Raw genomic sequence first — 21,834 nt, 5'->3', positions numbered from 1 at the left:
CTTGTTCAGTCCACTGACACCACAACAACCCTAGTATAACACATCATTCCAATTCACCCTATTTCTTGAATGCTTCTCACTCTCCTGCATCTTCAGGCCCTGACTGCTCAAAGTCTTTTTCACTCCATCCTTCCATCTCTAATTTGGTCTCCTGCTTCTCCTTGTTCCCTCCACCTCTCACACATATATCCTCTTTGTTAATCTTTCTTCATTTATTCTCTCTATATATCCTTGTTCCCTCCACCTCTCACACATATATCCTCTTTGTTAATCTTTCTTCATTTATTCTCTCTATATGTGCAAACCATTTCAACACACCCTCTTCTGCTCTCAACCACACTCCTTTTATTACCACACATCTCTCTTATGCAACCATATAATATTGTTGGAACTAATATTCCTTCAAATATACCCATTTTTGCACTCCCAGATAACATTCTCTCCTTCTACACATTCTTCATTGCTCCCAGAACCTTCATCCCCCTCCCCCTCCATGTGACTCACTTCCATTTCCATGGTTCCACTTGTTGCTAAGTCCACTCCCAGATATCTAAAACACTTCACTTCCTCCAATTTTTCTCCATCAAAACTCACCTCCAAACTAACTTGTCCTTAACCCTGTTAAACCAAATAACTTGCTCTCATTCACATTTACTTCTAACTTTCTTTCACATGCTTCTTCAAACTCAGACATCAACTTCTGTGTTTTCTCACTCGAATCAGTCACCAGTGCTGTATCAGTGGCGAACAATAACTGACTCACTCCCCAGGCTCTCTTATCCCCAAAAGACTGCATCCTCGCCTCTCTCTCCAAAACTCGCATTTACCTCCCTAACCACCCCATCCATAAAAAAAATTAAACAAATTAACTGTACGGCCTTGATTAGGGCCTCAGTTGCTTGTGGCATCTTAGATAAAAAATAAAACATCCTACCCATCTATTTTGCAGAGAAAATTCATGTCACTCAATCTTAGGTCGCCACGTCATATTCACATTCATTTAGTTCCACACTGTAGGTTGTAGTCATTTAAAAAACATTCTATAAGACTGTTATCTAAAAGAGACAGAGATAAGGTGAAACAAGGAAACATATGGCGAGGAGGATAAGACAGAGAAAAAAAAAGATACTCATGGATTATAATTTTTTCAGTTAGATAAACAATTCCATCACACATCTACAATCAAGAACACCACACAAAAAATAATGTACTTCACTTACACTTCATAATCTTGCCAAAAGTAAGGTATCCATTTATGGTCTTTGCAACTATACTTGCAACTTCCCAATGTTCAAACTTGACAAAACCATAACCACAGCTCTCGCCTGTCTGAAAAACACAATGCACAACATTAACTTCTAAAGGGTAATGAATATCTCAAAAATTATGTTTACAAAGATTAAACTTCAGTATAACTTAAAAAAATAACAGTAAAACTTTAAAAAAATAGAAGACTAAGTTATTTTGAATAACAGGAAGATTAATAATGATCCAGATAGTCACAAAACGAAATACATTTGAAAAGTTTAAAATGTACGAGATAAGGTTACTATCAGCCCTAAAGATATTGACCCCTACACTAAATTTAAGATAAATAATGACATATTGGAACTAGGATGAATCACCTAAATTTTCTAATTTAATGATATCTAATGATATCTCTTCTAGATTTTTACTAACAGAGCTCAGTGATGATCGGTACAGTATATACTTAAAAATTTTTAAATAAAAATATGGCTTTAGGAAATAAAGATGGACCTGGATGATCTCATCAACCCTTTGGTGAGATGAAAACCTTTGATGTACTTTTTTATACTAAATAACTTTCACATGTTAACAAGGTAGTGCCAGGAACAGACAGAGAAAGGCCACATTTGTTCATATCTATTTTCTAGCTGTCATGTGCAATGCAACAAAGCCACAACATCCTGTCCACTACCAGACCCCACAGAGCTTTCCATACCATGACTCAGTCCATTCACAGCACATCGACACTTGTATACCAGATCATTCCAGTTCACTCTATCCCATGTACAACTTTCACCCTCTTGCATGTTTTGGCCATGATCACTTAAAATCTTTTTCATGCCATTCTTCCATCTCCAATTTGGTCTCACCATTCTCCTCATCCCATTCACTGCTGGCACATATATCCTCGTTGACAGCCTTTTGTCATTCATTCTCTTTATATGTCTAAACTATTTCAGCCCACCCTCTTCAGCTCTCTCAACCACACTTTTTATCACCATACTTCTCTCTTACCTTTTATTACTTACCTAATCAAACCCACTCTCAAACCACAGGTTGTCCTCAAACATTTTTCTTCCGACAGATTCATCCTCCTACACACAACCTCATCTACAGCCCATGCCTCACATCCACATGACATTGTTGGGACTACTATACCATCAAACACCCATTTTTGCCATCCCCAATAACAACCTCTCTTTCTACACATTCTTCAGTGCTCCCAAACATTTGCCCCCTCACCCATCTAATGAATCAATTCCACTTCCATGTTCCATTTGCTACCATATCCACAACCAGGTTTCTAAAGCACTTCACTTCCTCCAAGTTTTATCCATTTAAGCTCACATCCCAACTATCTGGTTCCTCTTAACAGCTAAACCTAACAGCCTTACTTTCATTCACATTTATCCTCAACTTCATCTATACACTCTTTAAAGCTCAGTCACCAACTTCTAAAGTTTCTCATTTGAATCTGCCACTAGTGTTGTGTCATCAGCAAACAACAACAAGCTAACTTCCCAGGCCTTCTCATCCCCTACAACTGCATAATCACCCCTCTCTCCCTACCACCCCATCCACAAAGAAATCAAACAGCCATGATGACATCATACATCTCTGCCAAAGACCAACCTTCACTGGGAACCATCACTCTTCTCTTTTCCTACTACACATGCCTTACACCTTTGAAAAAACTTTTCACTGCTTCTGGTGGCCTTCCTCCCACCCAATGTATTCACAGGGCCTTCCACAAGGCATCTCTATCTCTATAAACCCTCTCAAGTGCTTTCTCAGGATCCATAAGTGCCAAAAACAAATCTTTCTGTTTCTCTAAGTATTTCTTTCACATATACTTAAAAAAAAATGATCCATGCACTGGTTGCCATTTCTGAAACAACATTGCTCCTTCCCAGTCTGATGCTCTGTACATGCCTTCAACCAAATCACTATCCTCCCATATAACAGAACAGGTACACTTAAAAATCTTGTCTCTGTAGCTTGAATAATTTATACAATGGTACTATACATGCATTCTAACAATCCTCAGGCACCTCACCATGCTCCATACATTTACTGAAAATCCTAAGTAACCAATCAACAACACAGACACCCCCCCTCTCTTAATAAATCTAACCACACCACCATTCACTCCAGGAACCTTGCCACATGCAAGGCTTTCACCACCTCTTCTCCCTTCACCAAGCCAATTTTCATGACTCTCTCCCTATGCATACCTACCCATTGTGCAACCCTAATATCAAAGACTTTGAGCAGGCTTTCAAAATACTCACTCTATTTCCTCCTCACTTCATTACTACTTATTACCACTCCCCATTTCCCCCTTCACCAATGTTCTCTCATTTCTGACAAACTATTAACCTCCCTCTGAAGATTATAAAGAATTGTCCATCCTAATTCACATTTGCCCCTTTTTTTTTAATGCCCCTTTTGAACCCCATCTTCTTCCTCTTGACCTCCTCCCACTTTCTCTACACCTTTCCCAATCATTTGCACTACTTCCCAGTAAATACCTCCCACATACCTCTCTTTTCTCTCTCACTTGTAGCTCTATTTCTTCATCCCACCACTCACAACCCTTCTCAACTCCACACCTCCCACCTTATGCATGCCACACTCATCTCTCAGCACTGCTTCCGTAAATATCTCATCCTTATCCACTTTTCTAGTTTCATTTTCTCTCATCTTTTGCAATTCTATACTTTCACCACTTTTTTCTCACCCATTATGTTTTGCTTTTCTGAAAAACTCTATAAATCTACTAGAGATGTATTGGATATCCACATCTGCATATGTGGAACATCCAAATCATTTCAAAATCCGCATCTGCATCCACGTTTCTGATAAACATCCACACTTGTAATTTAATAAACATCCGCATCCTTACCACACACAAAGAGGATGTAGTGGAAATACAAAGAAAACTAAAAAAATGAACTAACAGTGCTGAGCACTTCTTATCACTCCATGATAAAGTGATGTGGGGGGGAACTAGCGTGAGTCACATGAGTCACAACACACCGGCCACAATGAAGAGGAGCTTGCCTCAGGGTTTTGCAGTGTGTCAGTCGATCACACTGCCTGAAGTGAAATAATCAATTTTACAAAGTCTTACTGACTCTTTTATGTACAATGGCATCAAGAAACATTCAACCGTGGAAGTACTTCAAGGAGCAACCAAATAACTTAGTGCAGTGTCTTTTTTGCAAAAAAGATTATTCACGAAAGGGACATGGAACTACATCTTTGAAAAATCATTTGAAATCAATGAACAAAGAACAGTTTGAAGAGTTAGAAGTAGAAGAAAGAAAGAAGTTACAGGAGAAACTAAAGACAGAAAAAACGCCTTTGTAAAAAGTGAAGTCAGATATTAAGCAAAGAAATGTTGAAAAATATTTTCAGTGTAAATGCTTCTAACTTTACATCAAAGAAACTGGATAAGTGTGCAGCAGAAATGTTAGAAATGGATAATTTACCAATCTTTCAGGTTGAGGACATAGGATTCATGAGACTGATGGCTGAAGCTGTTCCAAAATACAGGCTGAAGTAGTGAAACTTTTATTCCTAATTGATATGCAATATGCAATGACATTTATGAGTCTGTTTTCAATGAAATAAAAGGAAAGACTGCTGTAGTGAAGCAGGACAGCAAGATTTCCTTTACCAATGATATGTGGTTAGATAACTCAGCAGGTGTTTCACTACTGAGTCTAACTACACATGCTATCAATAAGGACTTTGAAAGAATGAACTTTGTGTTAGATGCTGAACCACTACAAGAATGGCACACAGGAGAGTATATTTCTAGAAACTTTGATGATTTGTTGATGAAGTGGGCCATTTCTAGTATAAACATACACTGTGTTTTGTGTGATACTAGAGCAATTACGAAAAGAGCTCTATTCCTGTCAGGTGTAAACAATATGGATTGTGCTGTCAATAAAATACAAGCTGTTAAAACTGGAATATCATCACAGGATGAAATAAAAAAGATAATCAAAAAAATATCACAGCATTGCTACTCATTTTCATCACTCAATAATGGCACAAGATGAAGTAAAAAGATTCAGGATAGGCTGGAACAGCACCTTGCACATGCTGATAAGAACACTAGAAATAAAGGAATCACTATGTTTGTATGCTGCTACCAACTCTAAAATAAAACAACTCAGCACCACTGAATGGTTAATAATGTCCAAATGTGCAAAAGCTCTTGAACATATGAAGATATCACAAAAGACCGAGTGATTCAACACCTACAGCAGGTGATGTGACACCTCTTGTGGTTTCCTTGAAAATCACTCTTCAGCCAACCACATCATATGTTTTTGAAGTAATTGATACCTCAGTTTCAGCCTCTAAACCAGACATCGAATCAATGACTGAGTCACCCCAAGAAGTAGTAAACATCATGAAACAAACAACAGGAGCTGATGCTGAAAAAATTTTCTGATCTTGAAAGTGAAGATATGTACAGAGTAGCAACATATCTTGATCCACGATATAAAAGTACATTCTTTTCCTCTTCTCACATCAATGATCAAGTGAAATCATCAGTTGCCAGACTATGTGAAGAGCTGATTCAGCTGAGCACCAACGCAAATGAAGATGACAAACCAAACGGAAAACAAAGAAAAGATGACAAACCACAAACAATTAACACAACTAACACTTATGGAACATTGCATGAAGCAATGATCTCTACACTTGCATCCAGCAGTGATGAAGAAGCGGATGAGACACATGCAGCAAGGAAGAGCGCAATGGAAGACATTGAGAGGTATCACAAGTAAAAGAGTCAATGGAACAAGTGAAGGCAGTTTGCATCCCTAGTGAGCAGCTATTCAGTGGTGCTAGCTTGAACTATGATGCAAAACATAAATGACTTTTAGCAGAAAAGACAGAGAAACTTTTGTTTTTGAAGAAAAACTTGGCTATCTTGAACTTTAAATACTGAATGACTAAGTGATGAAGAACAGCTGTTAAAAGATTAAAAGTTGAGTTTACCACTTTCAAAAGGGTGGAGGTTGGGGAAAGTGGTTGGTGGAATGCACAACGAGTAGGGACCTTGTCCCGCATCATGGTAAAACACAACTTGTGTGGCTGAAACTTGTCATAACAATAAGAAACTACAATCACACAGTAATCTGTAATGAAAGTAGCTGCCATTTGGAAATGATTGATGTTCTATAACAAATGAATATTCCTTAATCTATTAAAATAGGTAAATATCCTGAAAACATCCATATCCACGAGGATGTCATAGTCTGACACCTGCATCCACTGTTTTTAGAAACTGACATCCTCATCCACAAAATATGTAAGCAAGATGTCCATATACACATCTGCATCCACAGATCTCTTGAGTTCAGACATCTGATACATCTCTTAAAATCCACAACTTCATCTCCACAAGATAATGATCAGGCATCCCACCTGCACCCCCCAGCACATTCACATCCAAAAGTCTCTCTTTTTCATGCCTATGCCTATCAATTAGTATATAATCCAATAAAGCCCGCTGACCATCTTTCATATATATACCTGCATAGGTCCCTCTGTTTAAACCAGGTATTCCCAATCACTACCCCCTTTTCAGCACACAGCTCCACAAGTTGTTCACCATTGCAATTCACATTACAGAGAACACCTGATCCCCTACTTACAACCTATGCGACTTATGACCATCGTACATACGAGTGGAATTCAAATATAAAGGATGAAACATGAAATAAGAATCTTAAAAAAAGAAACTACAAAATCATAAAACTGGTTAATAAAAAACAAGATGAAATGATAGAAACTGAGTAGGATAAAAGAATGCTGTACAGGTATATGAATTCTACACGCCATGCTGACATGTATCCTACTTACACCCATTTCAAGACCCCACCGGACAGTCAAAACGGAAATCATATGCATGTCGGTGAGGGGGTGTATTCCATGCCTTCCAATTATATCCTCAAATGCCACATTACTTACCCTTTCACTTAAATCACCCATCACTATTACTCAGTCTTTTTGCATCAAAACTGCTAAAACAAACACTCACTCAGCTGCTCCCAAAACTCTTGTCTCTCATGATCTTTCCTCACATGGTCAGGTGCATTCATACTCATGATCACCAATTTTTCACAATCCCCTTTCAGTTTTACCACATCAGTCGCGAGCTCAATTCCTTACACTCTTTCTTATACTCCCACAACTCCTGCTTCAGCAGTAGTGCTACCATATCCTTAGCTCTTGCCCTCATACCAACCCTCGTCTTTACTCCTAAGATATTTCTTCCCTTTACCCTTGAACTTTGTTTAATTCAAAATCAAGCCTAAACATTAAAGAACTTTTCCTAACATATACTACCTATCGCTTCTTTCTTTTCATCTTGGTTACTTCCCTTGTGGGTCTCTTCTTTCATCATACTTATTTACTTACCATGAACTTATGTACAAAGAAAGTTTGTAATATGCAGAAAAATACATGTAAATAAATATGTAAGATACTACAATGAAACTTACTTAGATGCAGCTAATTTTTACACCTACAAAGATGCCACAGATATATCTAGATACTATGAGCACTACATATTGGATGAATCCAACATTCAGTGTCACCATCTTCCGTTCACTTCCTCCTCCTCATTCAGTAACTTCCCTTATTTTGCACATTACCATTTCCACTCTTACATTCACCTCTCCTTTTTCACCTCACATCACCATTTCAACACTTACTTCTTATTTATTTATTTTGCTTTGTCGCTATCTCCCGCGTTAGCGAGGTAGCACAAGGAAACAGATGAAAGAATGGCCCAACCCACCCACATACACATGTATATACATACATGTCCACACACGCAAATATACATACCTATAAATCTCAACATACCTATATATCTCAACATATACATATACATACACACACAGAAATATACAAATATACACATGTACATAATTCACACTGTCTGCCTTATTTCATCACCACCCTGCCACACATGAAATAACAACCCCCTCCTCCCTCATGTGTGCAAAGTAGCACTCGGAAAAGACAACAAAGGCCACATTCGTTCACACTCAGTCTCTAGCTGTCATGTAATAATGCACCGAAACCACAATTCCCTTTCCACATCCAGGCCCCACAGAACTTTCAATGGTTTACCCCAGACGCTTCACATACCCTGGTTCAATCCACTGACAGCACATCGACCCCGGTATACTACATCGTTCCAATTCACTCTATTCCTTGCACGCCTTTCACCCTCCTGCATGCCCCAATCACTCAAAATCTTTTTCACTCCATCTTTCCACCTCCAATTTGGTCTCCCACCACTCCTCGTTCCCTCCACCTTTGACATATATATCCTCTTGGTCAATCATTCCTCACTCATTCTCTCCATGTGACCAAACCATTTCAAAAAACCCTCTTCTGCTCTCTTAACCACACTCTTCTTATTACCACACATCTCTCTTATCCTATTATTACTTACTCGATCAAACCACCTCACACCACATATTGTCCTCAAACATCTCATTTCCAGCACATCCAGCCACCTTCGCACAACTCTATCTATAGCCCACGCCTCACAACCATATAACATTGTTGGAACCACTATTCCTTCAAACATACCCATTTTTGCTTTCCAAGATAATGTTCTCAACTTCCACACATTCTTCAATGCTCCCAAAACTTTCGCCCCCTCCCCCATCCTATGATTCACTTCCGCTTCCATGGTTCCATCCGCTGCCAAATACATTCCCAGATATCTAAAACACTTCACTTCCTCCAGTTTTTCTCCATTCACTCTTAACTCCCAACTGACTTATCCCTCAACCCTACTGTACCTAATAACCTTGCTCTTATTCACATTTACTCTCAGCTTTCTTCTTTCACACACACTTTACCAAACTCAGTCACCAGCTTCTGCAGTTTCTCACACGAATCAGCCACCAGCGCTGTATCATCAGCAAACAATAACTGACTCACTTCCCAAGCTCTCTCATCCACAACAGACTTCATACTTGCCCCTCTTTCCAAAACTCTTGCATTCACCTCCCTAACAACCCCATCCATAAACAAATTAAACAACCATGGAGACATCACACACCCCTGCCGCAAACCTACATTCACTGAGAAACAATCACTTTTCTCTCTTCCTACACGTACACATGCCTTACATCCTCGATAAAAACTTTTCACTGCTTCCAACAACTTGCCACCCACACCATATACTCTTAATACCTTCCACAGAGCATCTCTATCAACTCTATCATATGCCTTCTCAAGATCCATAAATGCTACAAACAAATCCATTTGCTTTTCTAAGTATTTCTCACATACATTCTTCAAAGCAAACACCTGATCCAAACATCCTTAACCACTTCTGAAACCACACTGCTTTTTCCCAATCTGATGCTCTGTACATGCCTTCAACCTCTCAATCAATACTCTCCCATATAATTTCCTGGGAATACTCAACAAACTTATACCTCTGTAATTTGAGCCCTCACTTTTATCCCCTTTGCCTTTGTACAATGGCACTAAGCAAGCATTCTGCCAATCCTCAGGCACCTCACCATGAGTCATACATAAATTAAATAACCTTACCAACCAGTCGACAATACAGTCACCCCCTTTTTTAATAAATTCCACTGCAATACCATCCAAACCCGCTGCCTTGCCGGCTTTCATCTTCCGCAAAGCTTTTACTACCTCTTCTCTGTTTACCAAATCATTTTCCCTAACACCTCTCACTTTGCACACCACCTCGACCAAAACACCCTACATCTGCCACTCTATCATCAAACACATTCAACAAACCTTCAAAATAATCACATCATCTCCTTCTCACATCACCACTACTTGTTATCACCTCCCCATTAGCCCCCTTTTTTCACCTCCTCGAAGCAGAATTTCTTATTTCAACTCAACATTCTTTCTGAATTTTCATTTCTTTCTTTGCTTTCCTCTATCACCTTTACATTCCACTTACTCAACATACATTCTCCTTCCCTCATTTGCTGAACCTCCACTGGTACACTGCTTTCAATAAATCTACCACATGCCCTTTTCTTAACTTCGACAGCATTTATAATCTCATTTGTCCACAAAGCATTTCTCTTTTTATTCTTATATCTCACCTTGTAACCAACTACTAATTCTACAACCTTGAAGAGTCTTTCTCTGGACATCTTAAACACCTCATGTACACATGACTGCATCCCTACATTTATTGCACTTCCATCTAAAATTTTGTTCACCCTCCTCTCATACTCCTAGTTGCATTCCTTCTGATTCATCATCATTCCACTTCCAAACACTTTTACCTCTCCATTCTTCCTTACACCATACCTCCACTTCTCCCTGATCCTCAGCCCAACAAGAACTGCAAAATGCTCTGTCTCCAAAGAATCCTCTAACAACTCTAGCATCTAGCATGTCCTTTTTAACTTTTCACCCAATGCCACATAATAAATCAAGCCCCTTTGTTCTTCTCTTCCATCATTTCTCATTGTATACTGTGGATTATCTTTGCTGAAAAAAGGTTTTCAAGTAATAAACTCTTCTGCTCAGATATCTAAGTGATAACTTCCATTCTCATTTACTCCAGGCACTCCCCATTCACCAACTATCTTGCCAATTTCATCACATCTCACCTAAGCATCCATATCACCAATTACAACCACCTTTTTTTCCTTCTCAAAACCAATTATAAAATCATTCAAATTTCTCCACAAAAGCTTCATTGCATTCTTAACTCACACAATCTTCAACTTTACTGACGCATATACACACACATATCCATGCTTACTTCACAATTTCAATCTTTACTTACACCCAAACTATTCTTGATCCATTCCACCCATGCTCTGTAACACCTTAACATACTCTTGGTGATAGCACAACTGCACATCCTTCTTTCCCTCTGCCCTGGTAATTTTCATTCATTCCTGTCTATACCACTCCTCCTTTCATGCCTTCCCATAACTTGCATTCATCATTTCCATTTTCACTCCATACACCCTATCTAGGGAAATGGGTTTTCTTAATCCCCAGGACATCTAAATCATAACTTCAAATTTTTCCACAAGCTCTCTACTCTCACTCTCACCAGTCATCCTCATTACATTCAGAGCCATCACCTTAAATCGCTCATCCCTTTCATTTCCCACCAACACCCTTGACAGTCTACAAGCAGAGGGCAACTTCAGCACAGTGTTTCCCAGAAGCAGTGGAGTGCCCAAAATGTTCAATAAACTAAAAGCCTAGCCAACTCAAGTGTAGGTCTCGTTTTAAAAAGCTCCTATGACCCTAATGGAGTTGGGTGATGCCTCCCCTTTCTGTTCTAACCTTATGGGTGTAATAACGAAGTCACCATGAGAAGGTGGGGTAAGACTTGCATAACCAAAAAAACTAGTTTCCCCTTCAGGCACTGAATTCAAAACTTTTCCTAACTTTTGAGGCTGTAACTCAGTAGCATTACCTTGTAACCTCAATAGTTACGATACTGCCACTGCAACAGGTAATCAAGACTTTAGGTGGAAGTTTTAGACGTTAATATCTATATGTATTTTCCAGAAAGGGTTAGTTACCTACAAGTGTATGAATGGTTATATAAATACAGATGTAGTCCAAGGTTGGGGTCTTTCTTGCTAACTCATGAAACATTTAGGCTGGATATCTCATGTGCAAAGGAAGTTGTTTGTTGAAATTTGATCCAAAAACCAAAAAACTGGTACCAATGGCAATATCTGAAGATACCCACTTGCCTGAAGATATAGAAAACCCACTGACCATTGGGACTCATAGGTAATCTCAACTTCAACTTTATGAAGAACTCAGCAATGTCAGAAAACTATTCATGTGGACAAGGTTAGGATTAGTGTTGTGCTGAACTTACTCTTAGTGTTTCAGGTTATAAAATTATTCTCTAAACCAGTGCCTGTAATTTGTCACCTAGTATGCTGACATACTTACTGATTAGGATGAATTGTATCATAACCTCTATGTTTCTTTCATGTAATCTTATGTTAAGACATATAATGACACATTTCGTCCAAGCCACAATACGGTAAGACGTGTGTCAGTGACATTCAGGCTGCCTACATGTCAACATGTCGACCTGAACTCTCACTCTCTCCCCTTCACCCCACTAGCTTGATAATTGGATGCTGTGAAAGTCTTCTAAAGAGGAGCAAATGCACATGTAACAATGGATAGAGTTGAGCGAAAGTTTCGGTGTACGTACACGTGCGTGAGGCAGGGCTGAGTGAAGCCACTGTGGCATTTTAATAAATATACATGGATGGAGTGATGAGACAAAAGCAAAATTAGGGAAAGGGGGTGCAGAGATGGAGTGTGGCAGTGAGATATCGGGGCCAGTAGTCAGCCTGTTTGCAGCTGATACTATGTTGTTTGCTGAGAGTGAAGAGGAGGTGCAAAACGTTATAAGTGTGTTTTATGATGTAAGCATAGGCAATTGAAGGTTTAACGGGTGTACTCGCTGGACTACTGGAGTGGTATAACTGAGAGAGGGACACGGACACATTTAAAAAACAACAATGCTACATTGGATAAGATAAACAAGGAGAGGTAAAAGAGGGCAATGGGCAATTGAAGATGCAGGATTATGGTGAAGAATAGGTAAAGTAAGGCAGGTCATGTAATACAAAACAGGCTTGGCAGGAGTCCTATGATGATTGTGATGATAGGAGTCAGATAAAGCAGAAGTACATGGGAGAAGTACATGGCTACCAAGTCGACATGGAGCTCCTGTAGGAGGTATGTGTGGCACATATTGCGACTCCTGGGGTGAGCAGCAGCTGCCAATGAGTGATTCTGTTGCAGAAGGCTCCTGGAATATGCACTGACTACTGATAAGAGCATGGTTTGCAAGAGGCTCCTGGAGTTGAGACAGATGCTTCTCATGACAGGCAAAGGCAATGTCCAATGAGAGTCCTTCCAAAGGTGGATGTTGGAGATGAGGTACCTAAGTGAGACCTACCAAGAAGATGAAACATCAGGAGTCACAATGGTACATCTATTTACAGAAGAGACACCCTAAGGGTGGCTTGAGTATTGAGTCACATCGCCAAGACTTCAGGTACTGGAAAGGGACATTTGTTGTCGAGTGGTGAGTCAACTGCTTGACTGACTTGCTACGGTGATACCAAGGTATTTACAAGGCGGTGACCTCCATGCCATTGGACTAATAGCAACTCTTCTTATGGAAAGGGTTAGGTCATCTATAATTTCAGTAGCATCATTTGATCTGCTACCATGAAACGTCATGTAAGGTTGTCAGGGATTACTACTGCAGGTGCAGCTGAAGGATAGGCCATCAAATCTATTTTCCCAAGGATTATTGGGTCAGGTGAGGTCAAAGATTGTAACCTGCCACCCAGTCAAGGTGTTGTTGGAGTGGAGTGACAGAATCACAACACTACCCTCGTTCTTTTTTCTTTTCTTTTTTGAGATTAAGCTTTAGATGATAAGGCAGATAGTATAGTCAGCTGGTCATCCAGTGCTGGTGGGCAAAACAATGGTGTGATGCTTCCAGGTTGCTGAGAGGGAGTCTGTCCTGTAGCACCACATTGGAAGCAGTTGGTGTCACCTTCGCAGCTTGCTGGCAGGAGGCAGAAATATGGTATGGTAAGCTGGACCTGAAAAGACATGAGGGGCAGGTATGGGATGATGCTGGATGGGTGATGGAAAAAGGAATAAGACAGTAAGGGTAAAGGGAGGTTGACAATAGAACAGCAAGAACATGTCCAAAAATCTCTCAACTTCAGGGGTCACCAGTTTAGCAGGTGTTTTGGTAGGGTTTGCTGGAGTGGTATAACTGAAATGGGCACAGAAACACACTAAATAACAACAATTTAGTGGATAGGATATACAAGGCAAAGTAAACAAGGGCAAAAGGATATTGCAGGTGCAATATCATGGCGAAGAAGAGGTAAAGCTAAGTAGGTAAAGTAATACAAGATAGGCTTGGCAGGGATCCTGTGATGCCAGTGATGGTTGGCGTCACATGAAGCAAAAGTACATGGGAGAAGAGCATGGCTGCCAAGTCAATGTGGGGCTCCTGTAGGAGGTATGTATCGTGGCTCCTGGAGTGTGCAGCAGCTGCCAGTGAGTGATTGGGATGCAGAAGGCTCCTGGAGTGTGAAGCAACTATGAATTAGAACTTGGTTCACAAAAAAAGGCTCCTGGAGTTGTGTAAGGGTTACAGGAGTACCACAGACATGGCTGTAGGTCCCTTGCTGTTACAGCTCCTCGTGACAGGTAGAGGCGATGTCCCACAAGAGTTCTCCCAAAGGTGGCCAATGGAGATGAGGCACCACAATGAGACCTGCCACAAAGATGAAATGTCAGGAGTCACATTGGGACAGCTACTGACAGAGGAGACACCCTAAGGGTGGCTTGAGGTTAGAGTCACATCGCCATGACTTCAGATACCTTAATGGTAAGTTTGTTGTCGAGCAGTGAATCAACTGCATGACAGATTTGCTGTGGTGATACCCAGGTATTTGCAAGAAGACAATGTCAGGTGTGGGAGAGGTGGCTCTTACCAAAGGGAATAAAAACCATCGAAGCACAACATTACCAACTATGACCTTCATGCTGTTGGAGTGAGAGTAGCTCATCTCATGGAAAGGGTCAGGTCATCTAAAATTTCAGAAGCATCTTTTGATCCGCTACCACTGAACATTGAGTGTGGGTGTCAGGAATTACTGCTGTAGGTGCAGATGTAGGATGGACCATTAAACATATTTTTCCAAGTATTATTAGGTCAGGTGAGGTCACACACTGTAACCTACCAACAAGTCAAGCCATCATCAGTGTGGAGCAACAGAATCACAACACTGCTCTCCTTCCTTTTTTTTTTTTTTGAGATTAAGGCTTGGATGTTGATCAGGGAGATAGTATAATTTGATGGTCGTCCAGTGCTGGGAGGCAAACCACAGGTCTGACGCTTCCAGGTTGTAGAGAGAAGGTTTGTCCTGTAGTGTCATACCAGAAGCAGTCAGTCACATAGGGTTAATGGGGGCAGGAGGGAGAATTACAATACGGAAAGCTGGACCTAACAATGAGACAAGAGGGGCAGGTGTGGGATGATGCTGGGTGGGTAATGGAAAAAGGAATAAGACAATTGGGGTCAAGGAAAGTTGACGATAAAACTACAAGAATGTGTCCGAAAATATCTCTCAGTCAACTCCATGGGTCACCAGTTCAACAGGAGTTCTGGTAGGGTTTATTGGAGTGGTATAACTGACAAAGAGGCACAGAAACACACTAAACAACAACAACAACAACAACAACGCTTTACTGGATAGGATATACAAGGTGAGGTAAACGAGGGCACTGGGCTATTGGAGGTGCAGGATTATGGTCCCCCCCCCCCCCCCCCCCCCCCGTATCAGTTGGGTTAGTGACATCTACTTAGTGAGCCAGCACTTAAGTGGTTGTCAAATTGCATTCCTCTGACCCAGGTAGCTGTCTTTTCTTTCTGCCACAATAAGATGTGTACTACTGGCATTCTGTCCACATATATGCAATCTCTCCTTATCATATGTGACACCTGACAACACTTAACTCATGCAACTCATTCTTCATAACTAGATTTTCCTTTGGTGAGCACAATGCGCTGACCCTGCCTTTTGGCAAAGCAGTAGGAGCAGTAGACAGAATTGTAGGTAGGAAGATTTAAGCAGGTGCATTAGGTAGTAACATTTAAGTAGTAGTAGGTAGGAGCATAAGATATAAGTAGTCATTAGGAATACCATCTAGGAGCCTCTACAAGCACTGCACTAGACTTGCCCTCTGCCTGTGGCCTTTTAAAGGTAAGGCATAAAGGCTAAGCAGCAGCATTGGAGTTCTATAGTTACGGAGACTCTGTTGCTGTGGCTACCCCGATGAGGGAGTTCCAACTGGAACAGTCATCAGAGATAGAAGAGGTAAAGTAAGATAGGTCAAGTAATACAAGACAGGCTTGGCAGGGGTCCCATGATGCTGGTGATGGTAGGCATCACATGAAGTAGAAGCATGTGGGAGAAGTGCATGGCTGCCAAGTCAGCGTGGAGCTCTGGTAGGAGGTGGGTGTGGCATGTATTGCAGCTCCTTGGAGTGTGTAGAAGCTGCTGGTGAGTGATTGGGTTGCAGGATCCTCTGGAATGTGCAAAGACTGCCAATCAATTAGTGCATAGTTTGCAGGAGGCTCCTGGAGTTGTGCTAGGGTTGCAAGAGTGCTGTGGGCATGGCTGTAGGTTCCTTGTTATTATAGCTGAATTTCATGACAGGCAGATGTGGTGTCCAACAAGTGTCCTCCTAAAGGTGGACATCAGAGATGAGGCACCACAATGAGACCTGCCAGAAAGAAAAAATGTCAGGGGTCACATTGGGACATCTACTGACAGAGGAAATGCCCTATGGGTAACTTGAGTTTAGAGTCAAATCATAAAGACTGCTGGTACTGGAGTGGTACATTTGTTGTCTAGTGGTGAGTCACCTGCCTGACTGACTTTCTGCAGCTGATACCCAGGTATTTAAGAGGCAGTGAGGTCAGGTGTAGGAAAGGTAGCTATTCCCAAAAGAAATTAGAGATATTGAAACACAACGTCACAAGTTATGACCTACATGCTGCTAGACTGATAGCAGCTCTTCACATGGAAAGGGTTTGGTCATTTATAATTTCAGAAGCATCTTTTGATCCACTACCACTAAACATTGAATGATTAATACCGCAGGTGCAGCTGTAGGCTGGGCCATCAAACATATCTCTTCAAAGATTATTAGGTCAGATGAGGTCACAGATTGTAACCTGCCACCCATTCAAGGAGTCGTCAGTGTGGAGCAACAGAATCACAATATTATTCTTCTTCATTTTCTAATCTTTTTTGAGATGAAGGCTTGGATGTTGGTCAGGCAGATAATATAGTTGGATCCAGTGCTGGTGGGTCTGATGCTTCCAGGTTGTAGAGAGGGAATATGTCCTGTAATGTCACATTGGAAGCAGTCGGTGTCATCTCAGGATCTTGCTGGTAAGAGGCAGAATTACTGTAAAGTAAGCTGGATCTGAAAATGAGACAACAGGAGTAGGTGTGGGATGATGCTCGGTCGGCAGGTGGTGGGAAAATAAATAAGACAGTAGGAGTCAAGGAAGGATGACAACAGAACTGCAAGAAAGTGTCTGCAAATCTCTCTCAGTAAACTTCAGGAGTCACCAGTTTAGTAGGTGTTCTGGAAGGGTTTATTGGAGAGGTACAACACAAAGAGGGATAAGAAGACACACTAAACATCAACAGCAATGCTTAATTGGATAGGATATACAAGGCGAGGTAAATGAGGGTAATGGGTAACTGGAGGTGCAGGATAATAGTGAAGAGGTAAAGTAAGGAAGGTCAAGGAAAACAAGACAGGCTTGGCAGGGGTCCTGTGATGCTGGCGATGGTAGGCATCACATAAAGCATATGCATGCAGGAAAAGCGAGTGACTGCTGAGTTGACATGGAGCTCCTGTAGGAGGTAGGTGTGGCACGTAATGCATCTCCTTTGAGTGTACAGCAGTTGCCAGAGGGTGACTGGGTTGGAGGAGTGCTGTGAGCATACCCTTAAGTCCCTAGTTGTTACAACTGCTTCTCACGAGTGGCAGAGGTAATGTGCCACGAGAGTCCTCCCAAAGGTGGACATTGGAGATGAGGCATCACAATAAAACCTGCCAGGAAGATGTGATGTCAGGAGTCACACTGGGGCATCTACTGATGGAAGAGATGCCCCAAGGGTGGCTTGGTCACATCGCCAAGACTTTAGGTACCAGAGTGGTATGTGTGTTTTCTAGTGATGAGTCAACTGCCTGACAGAACTGCTGCAGTGATACCCGGGTATTCAAAAGGTGGCAAGGTCAGGTCGTGGACAAGTAGGTATACCCAAAGGAAACTAGAAACGTTGAAGCCGAATGCCGCAGGCTCTAACCTCCACGCTGGTAGATTGAGAGATTACAGTGGCTTCTTTTGATCTGCTACCATCAAACATCAAGTGTGGATGTCAAAGATCAATACTGCATATGAAGCTGTAGGATGAACCATCAAAAACATTTTTTCGAGATTTATTATGTAAGGTGAGGTAACAGGCTGTCACCTGTTACCAAGTCAAGGCGTCGTAAGTGTGGTGCAACTGACTTGCTACAAAGGTAAATGTAAGTAAAAGTAAAGTAATGGTGTTCAAAAGGAAACAGAGTGAAAGTTTAGATTCTGTAAAACAATATGGAGTGAAAGCAGAAAGTGTACTAAACTGCACTTTAGATATGAAGGGAAAAAGACCGGAGGAGTTAAGACAATTTAAGTATATAGGAGCTGTTTTGGGTAAGTCTGGTGATATGGAAGGAGAGATAATGGAAAGAGTTGTATGGGGTAGAAAAGTCACTGGGTCCCTTAAAAGAATAATGAAGAGTAGAGGTGGAAATATGGAGAGGAGAAGATTAAGAGACAGCATAGTCCTCCCAACCTTGACCTGTGCAGCCAAAATATAAACATAGGTCAAGAATCCAGGCTGTGGAAATGAGCTATTTGAGAGAGTCATGTGGCATGAGCAGATGGAATGAAGAAAGAAATGAAGTGGTGTATGAGAGATGTAGTATGGCAAGGTATGTAGAGGGAATGAATTGTGGTGAAAAGTAATACTTTGAGATGGTTTGGACATGTGGAAAGAATGCAAGATGGCAAGTTTGCAGTGATAGTGTATGATAGTACAATTAAAGGAGTTGGTGTGAAAGGAAGGCAACCTGCAAATTGGGCAACTAAAGTGGAAGAATATCGGAGGGAGAGAAATGGTGGAAGAACGCATAGAATGGTACATGCATGGGAGGCATGTAAGGATGGGGACAAGTGGAGACTCTTGCCATGGCCACCCCCTTGATGTGAGTTCCCCAAGGGAACAGGCATCAGAGTTATAGACAGATAGATAGCCTGACTGGACCTACCAGCTTCACATAAGAGTTTCTCTCTTCAGTGAATTTCATAGTGAAAGAAATATACATATCAAATACCTTAACCAGTGAACCAGTAACTCAGTGAGTCTCATGATAGGCCTATGTCAGAGCTGCAGTTGCCTTAGTGTAAACAATATGACGCTATCATATCATTCGGTCCTCTGACTGTGAAAATTGTAACAAGCAGACCACAGTGGCCTGATAAGAATTTCCTCAAGGATTAGATGGGGTGATTGCCTGACTGATGTCCATCACCACAACCACCTTGTATCAGCCAGTGCTCATAGTGATAAAAGGATTGTTCTATACCTCATACTGTGAATGTTATAAACTATCTAGGAACAAGTGCACTGCAAAGCTTAGTTTTCTCATTGTTTTTTGTGGTTCAACTTCTGTATTATGATAATGCAACCATCAAAATATTCATCACATAATGTTCACCATTAAATACAGGTCAACACAGTTCAACAAATATGTAACTATACATCACTCAATGTTCACTATTAAATACAAAATGTATGTCAAAACAATACTATCATAATTCAACCAATATGTAACTGTACATCACTTCTGTTCACCATTAAATAGATAATTTATGTCAGTGTAGTACTACTGCAATTCAACCTACATCTAATTTTCCACCACATAATGTTCTACAAATCACCACTAAATGTATTGTGTATACACCATAAAATTTACTCTGTAGAACTTTCTGTACTATGTAGATAGACTTCACTCATGTGCTTACCCAAAGCATAAAAGTATCCAGCCCCACCTCACTCTTAAGCTCTTTTGTGATTAATTAACTATGATTAACTATTATTATGACCCTCCCAGTTATGAAATCCCTAAACTACGTTTTCAGCCAAAAGCCTGCCTGATTTAAAAAAAGAGCTCTTTTATCTATTTAGGATCTCAGTCTGATAACATGATTACAATAGGTTATTCAGTATAGACTAGCTCTTAGACTAGACCACTTAAGAGATGCACGAGGACAGGCAACACTTGGAGGCCAAACTGTATAATATAGGTTAGAAATTAGAAAAAAATTGAGCCTTGGAATCAAACTGTTAGTGCTAGCAGTCCAGCTCAGACTTGAAGCAGAACAGAAACCATAAAACCCCTAATGTTTTTCACTTGAAGCAGAACAGAAACCATGAAAACCCCTAATGATGTTGACTTCAGTGAATAAACAGCCTTTTTTATGCAACTTTCACACTTTCTTCACATTATTCAAGTATAAGCCGAGCACTTCCAAACTCAACTTCCCCTCGAAATGCTGATAAATCATAACAGTCACCAAGTAATGCCCCAAGACCACACCAAATGGTCTACAGCTCAAAGCCTCAAGAAACCCAAGGGAGCATCACCAATGCTCTGGGTAATTCAGATGAAAACTAGCCATCATAACAGGCTGACAATATGTTCTTGCTCTTAGGGAATATGCCCATCTGTACTCCACCCAGCTTGTTTTAGCAGAATACATTTTTCTATCCCTGAGGATAGGGGAGAAAGAATACTTCCCACACATTCCTCAGGTGTCGTAGAAGGCGACTAAAGGGGACGGGAGCGGGGGGCTAGAAACCCTCCCCCTCCTTGTATCTTAACTTTCTAAAAGGGGAAACAGAAGGAGTCACGCGGGGAGTGCTCATCCTCCTCGAAGGCTCAGATTGGGGTGTCTAAATGTGTGTGGATGTAACCAAGATGAGAAAAAAGGAGAAATAGGTAGTATGTTTGAGGAATGGAACCTGGATGTTTTGGCTCTGAGTGAAACAAAGCTCAAGGGTAAAGGGGAAGAGTGGTTTGGGAATGTTTTGGGAGTAAAGTCAGGGGTTAGTGAGAGGACAAGAGCAAGGGAAGGAGTAGTAATACTCCTGAAACAGGAGTGGTGGGAGTATGTAATAGAGTGTAAGAAAGTAAACTCTAGATTGATTTGGGTAAAACTGAAAGTGGATGGAGAGAGATGGGTGATTATTGGTGCATATGCACCTGAGCATGAGAAGAAGGATCATGAGAGGCAAGTGTTTTGGGAACAGCTGAGTGAGTTAGTACTTTTGATGCATGAGACCGGGTTATAGTGATGGGTGATTTGAATGCAAAGGTAAGTAATGTGGCAGTTGAGGGAATAATTGGTGTACATGGGGTGTTCAGTGTTGTAAATGGAAATGGTGAAGAGCTTGTAAATTTATGTGCTGAAAAAGGACTGGTGATTGGGAATATCTGGTTTAAAAAGAGAGATATACATAAGTATACGTATGCAAGTATGAGAAATGGCCAGAGAGCATTATTGGATTACATGTTAATTGATAGAGAGACTTTTGGATGTTAATGTGCTGAGATGTGTAACTGGAGGGATGTCTGATCATTATCTTGTGGAGGCGAAGGTGAAGATTTGTAGAGGTTTTCAGAAAAGAAGAGAGAATGTTGGGGTGAAGTGAGTGGTGAGAGCAAGTGAACTTGGGAAGGAGACTTGTGCGATGAAGTACCAGGAGAGACTGAGTACAGAATGGAAAAAGGTGAGAACAATGGAAGTAAGGGGAGTGGGGGAGGAATGGATGTATTTAGGGAAGCAGTGATGGCTTGCAAAAAAGA

The 21,834-nt window shown here is 40.9% G+C and overlaps 1 protein-coding gene across 1 annotated transcript in view; it reads right to left on the bottom strand.

Moving 5' to 3' along the window:
* Positions 1-21,834, bottom strand: part of LOC139750367 (uncharacterized) — a 146,237-nt gene that overhangs the window by 63,921 nt on the left and 60,482 nt on the right. Inside the window, exon 4 of the mRNA XM_071665086.1 lies at positions 1,221-1,329. Coding sequence (XP_071521187.1) covers positions 1,221-1,329 — 109 coding nt within the window. The remainder of the gene's footprint in view (positions 1-1,220; positions 1,330-21,834) is intronic.

This window comes from Panulirus ornatus, chromosome 9 (genome assembly GCF_036320965.1).
Source record: "Panulirus ornatus isolate Po-2019 chromosome 9, ASM3632096v1, whole genome shotgun sequence".
In the NCBI taxonomy this organism is placed as follows: domain Eukaryota; kingdom Metazoa; phylum Arthropoda; class Malacostraca; order Decapoda; family Palinuridae; genus Panulirus; species Panulirus ornatus.
Note: the sequence above shows the minus strand (reverse complement) of the source record. Positions and strands in the feature narration are given on the sequence as shown.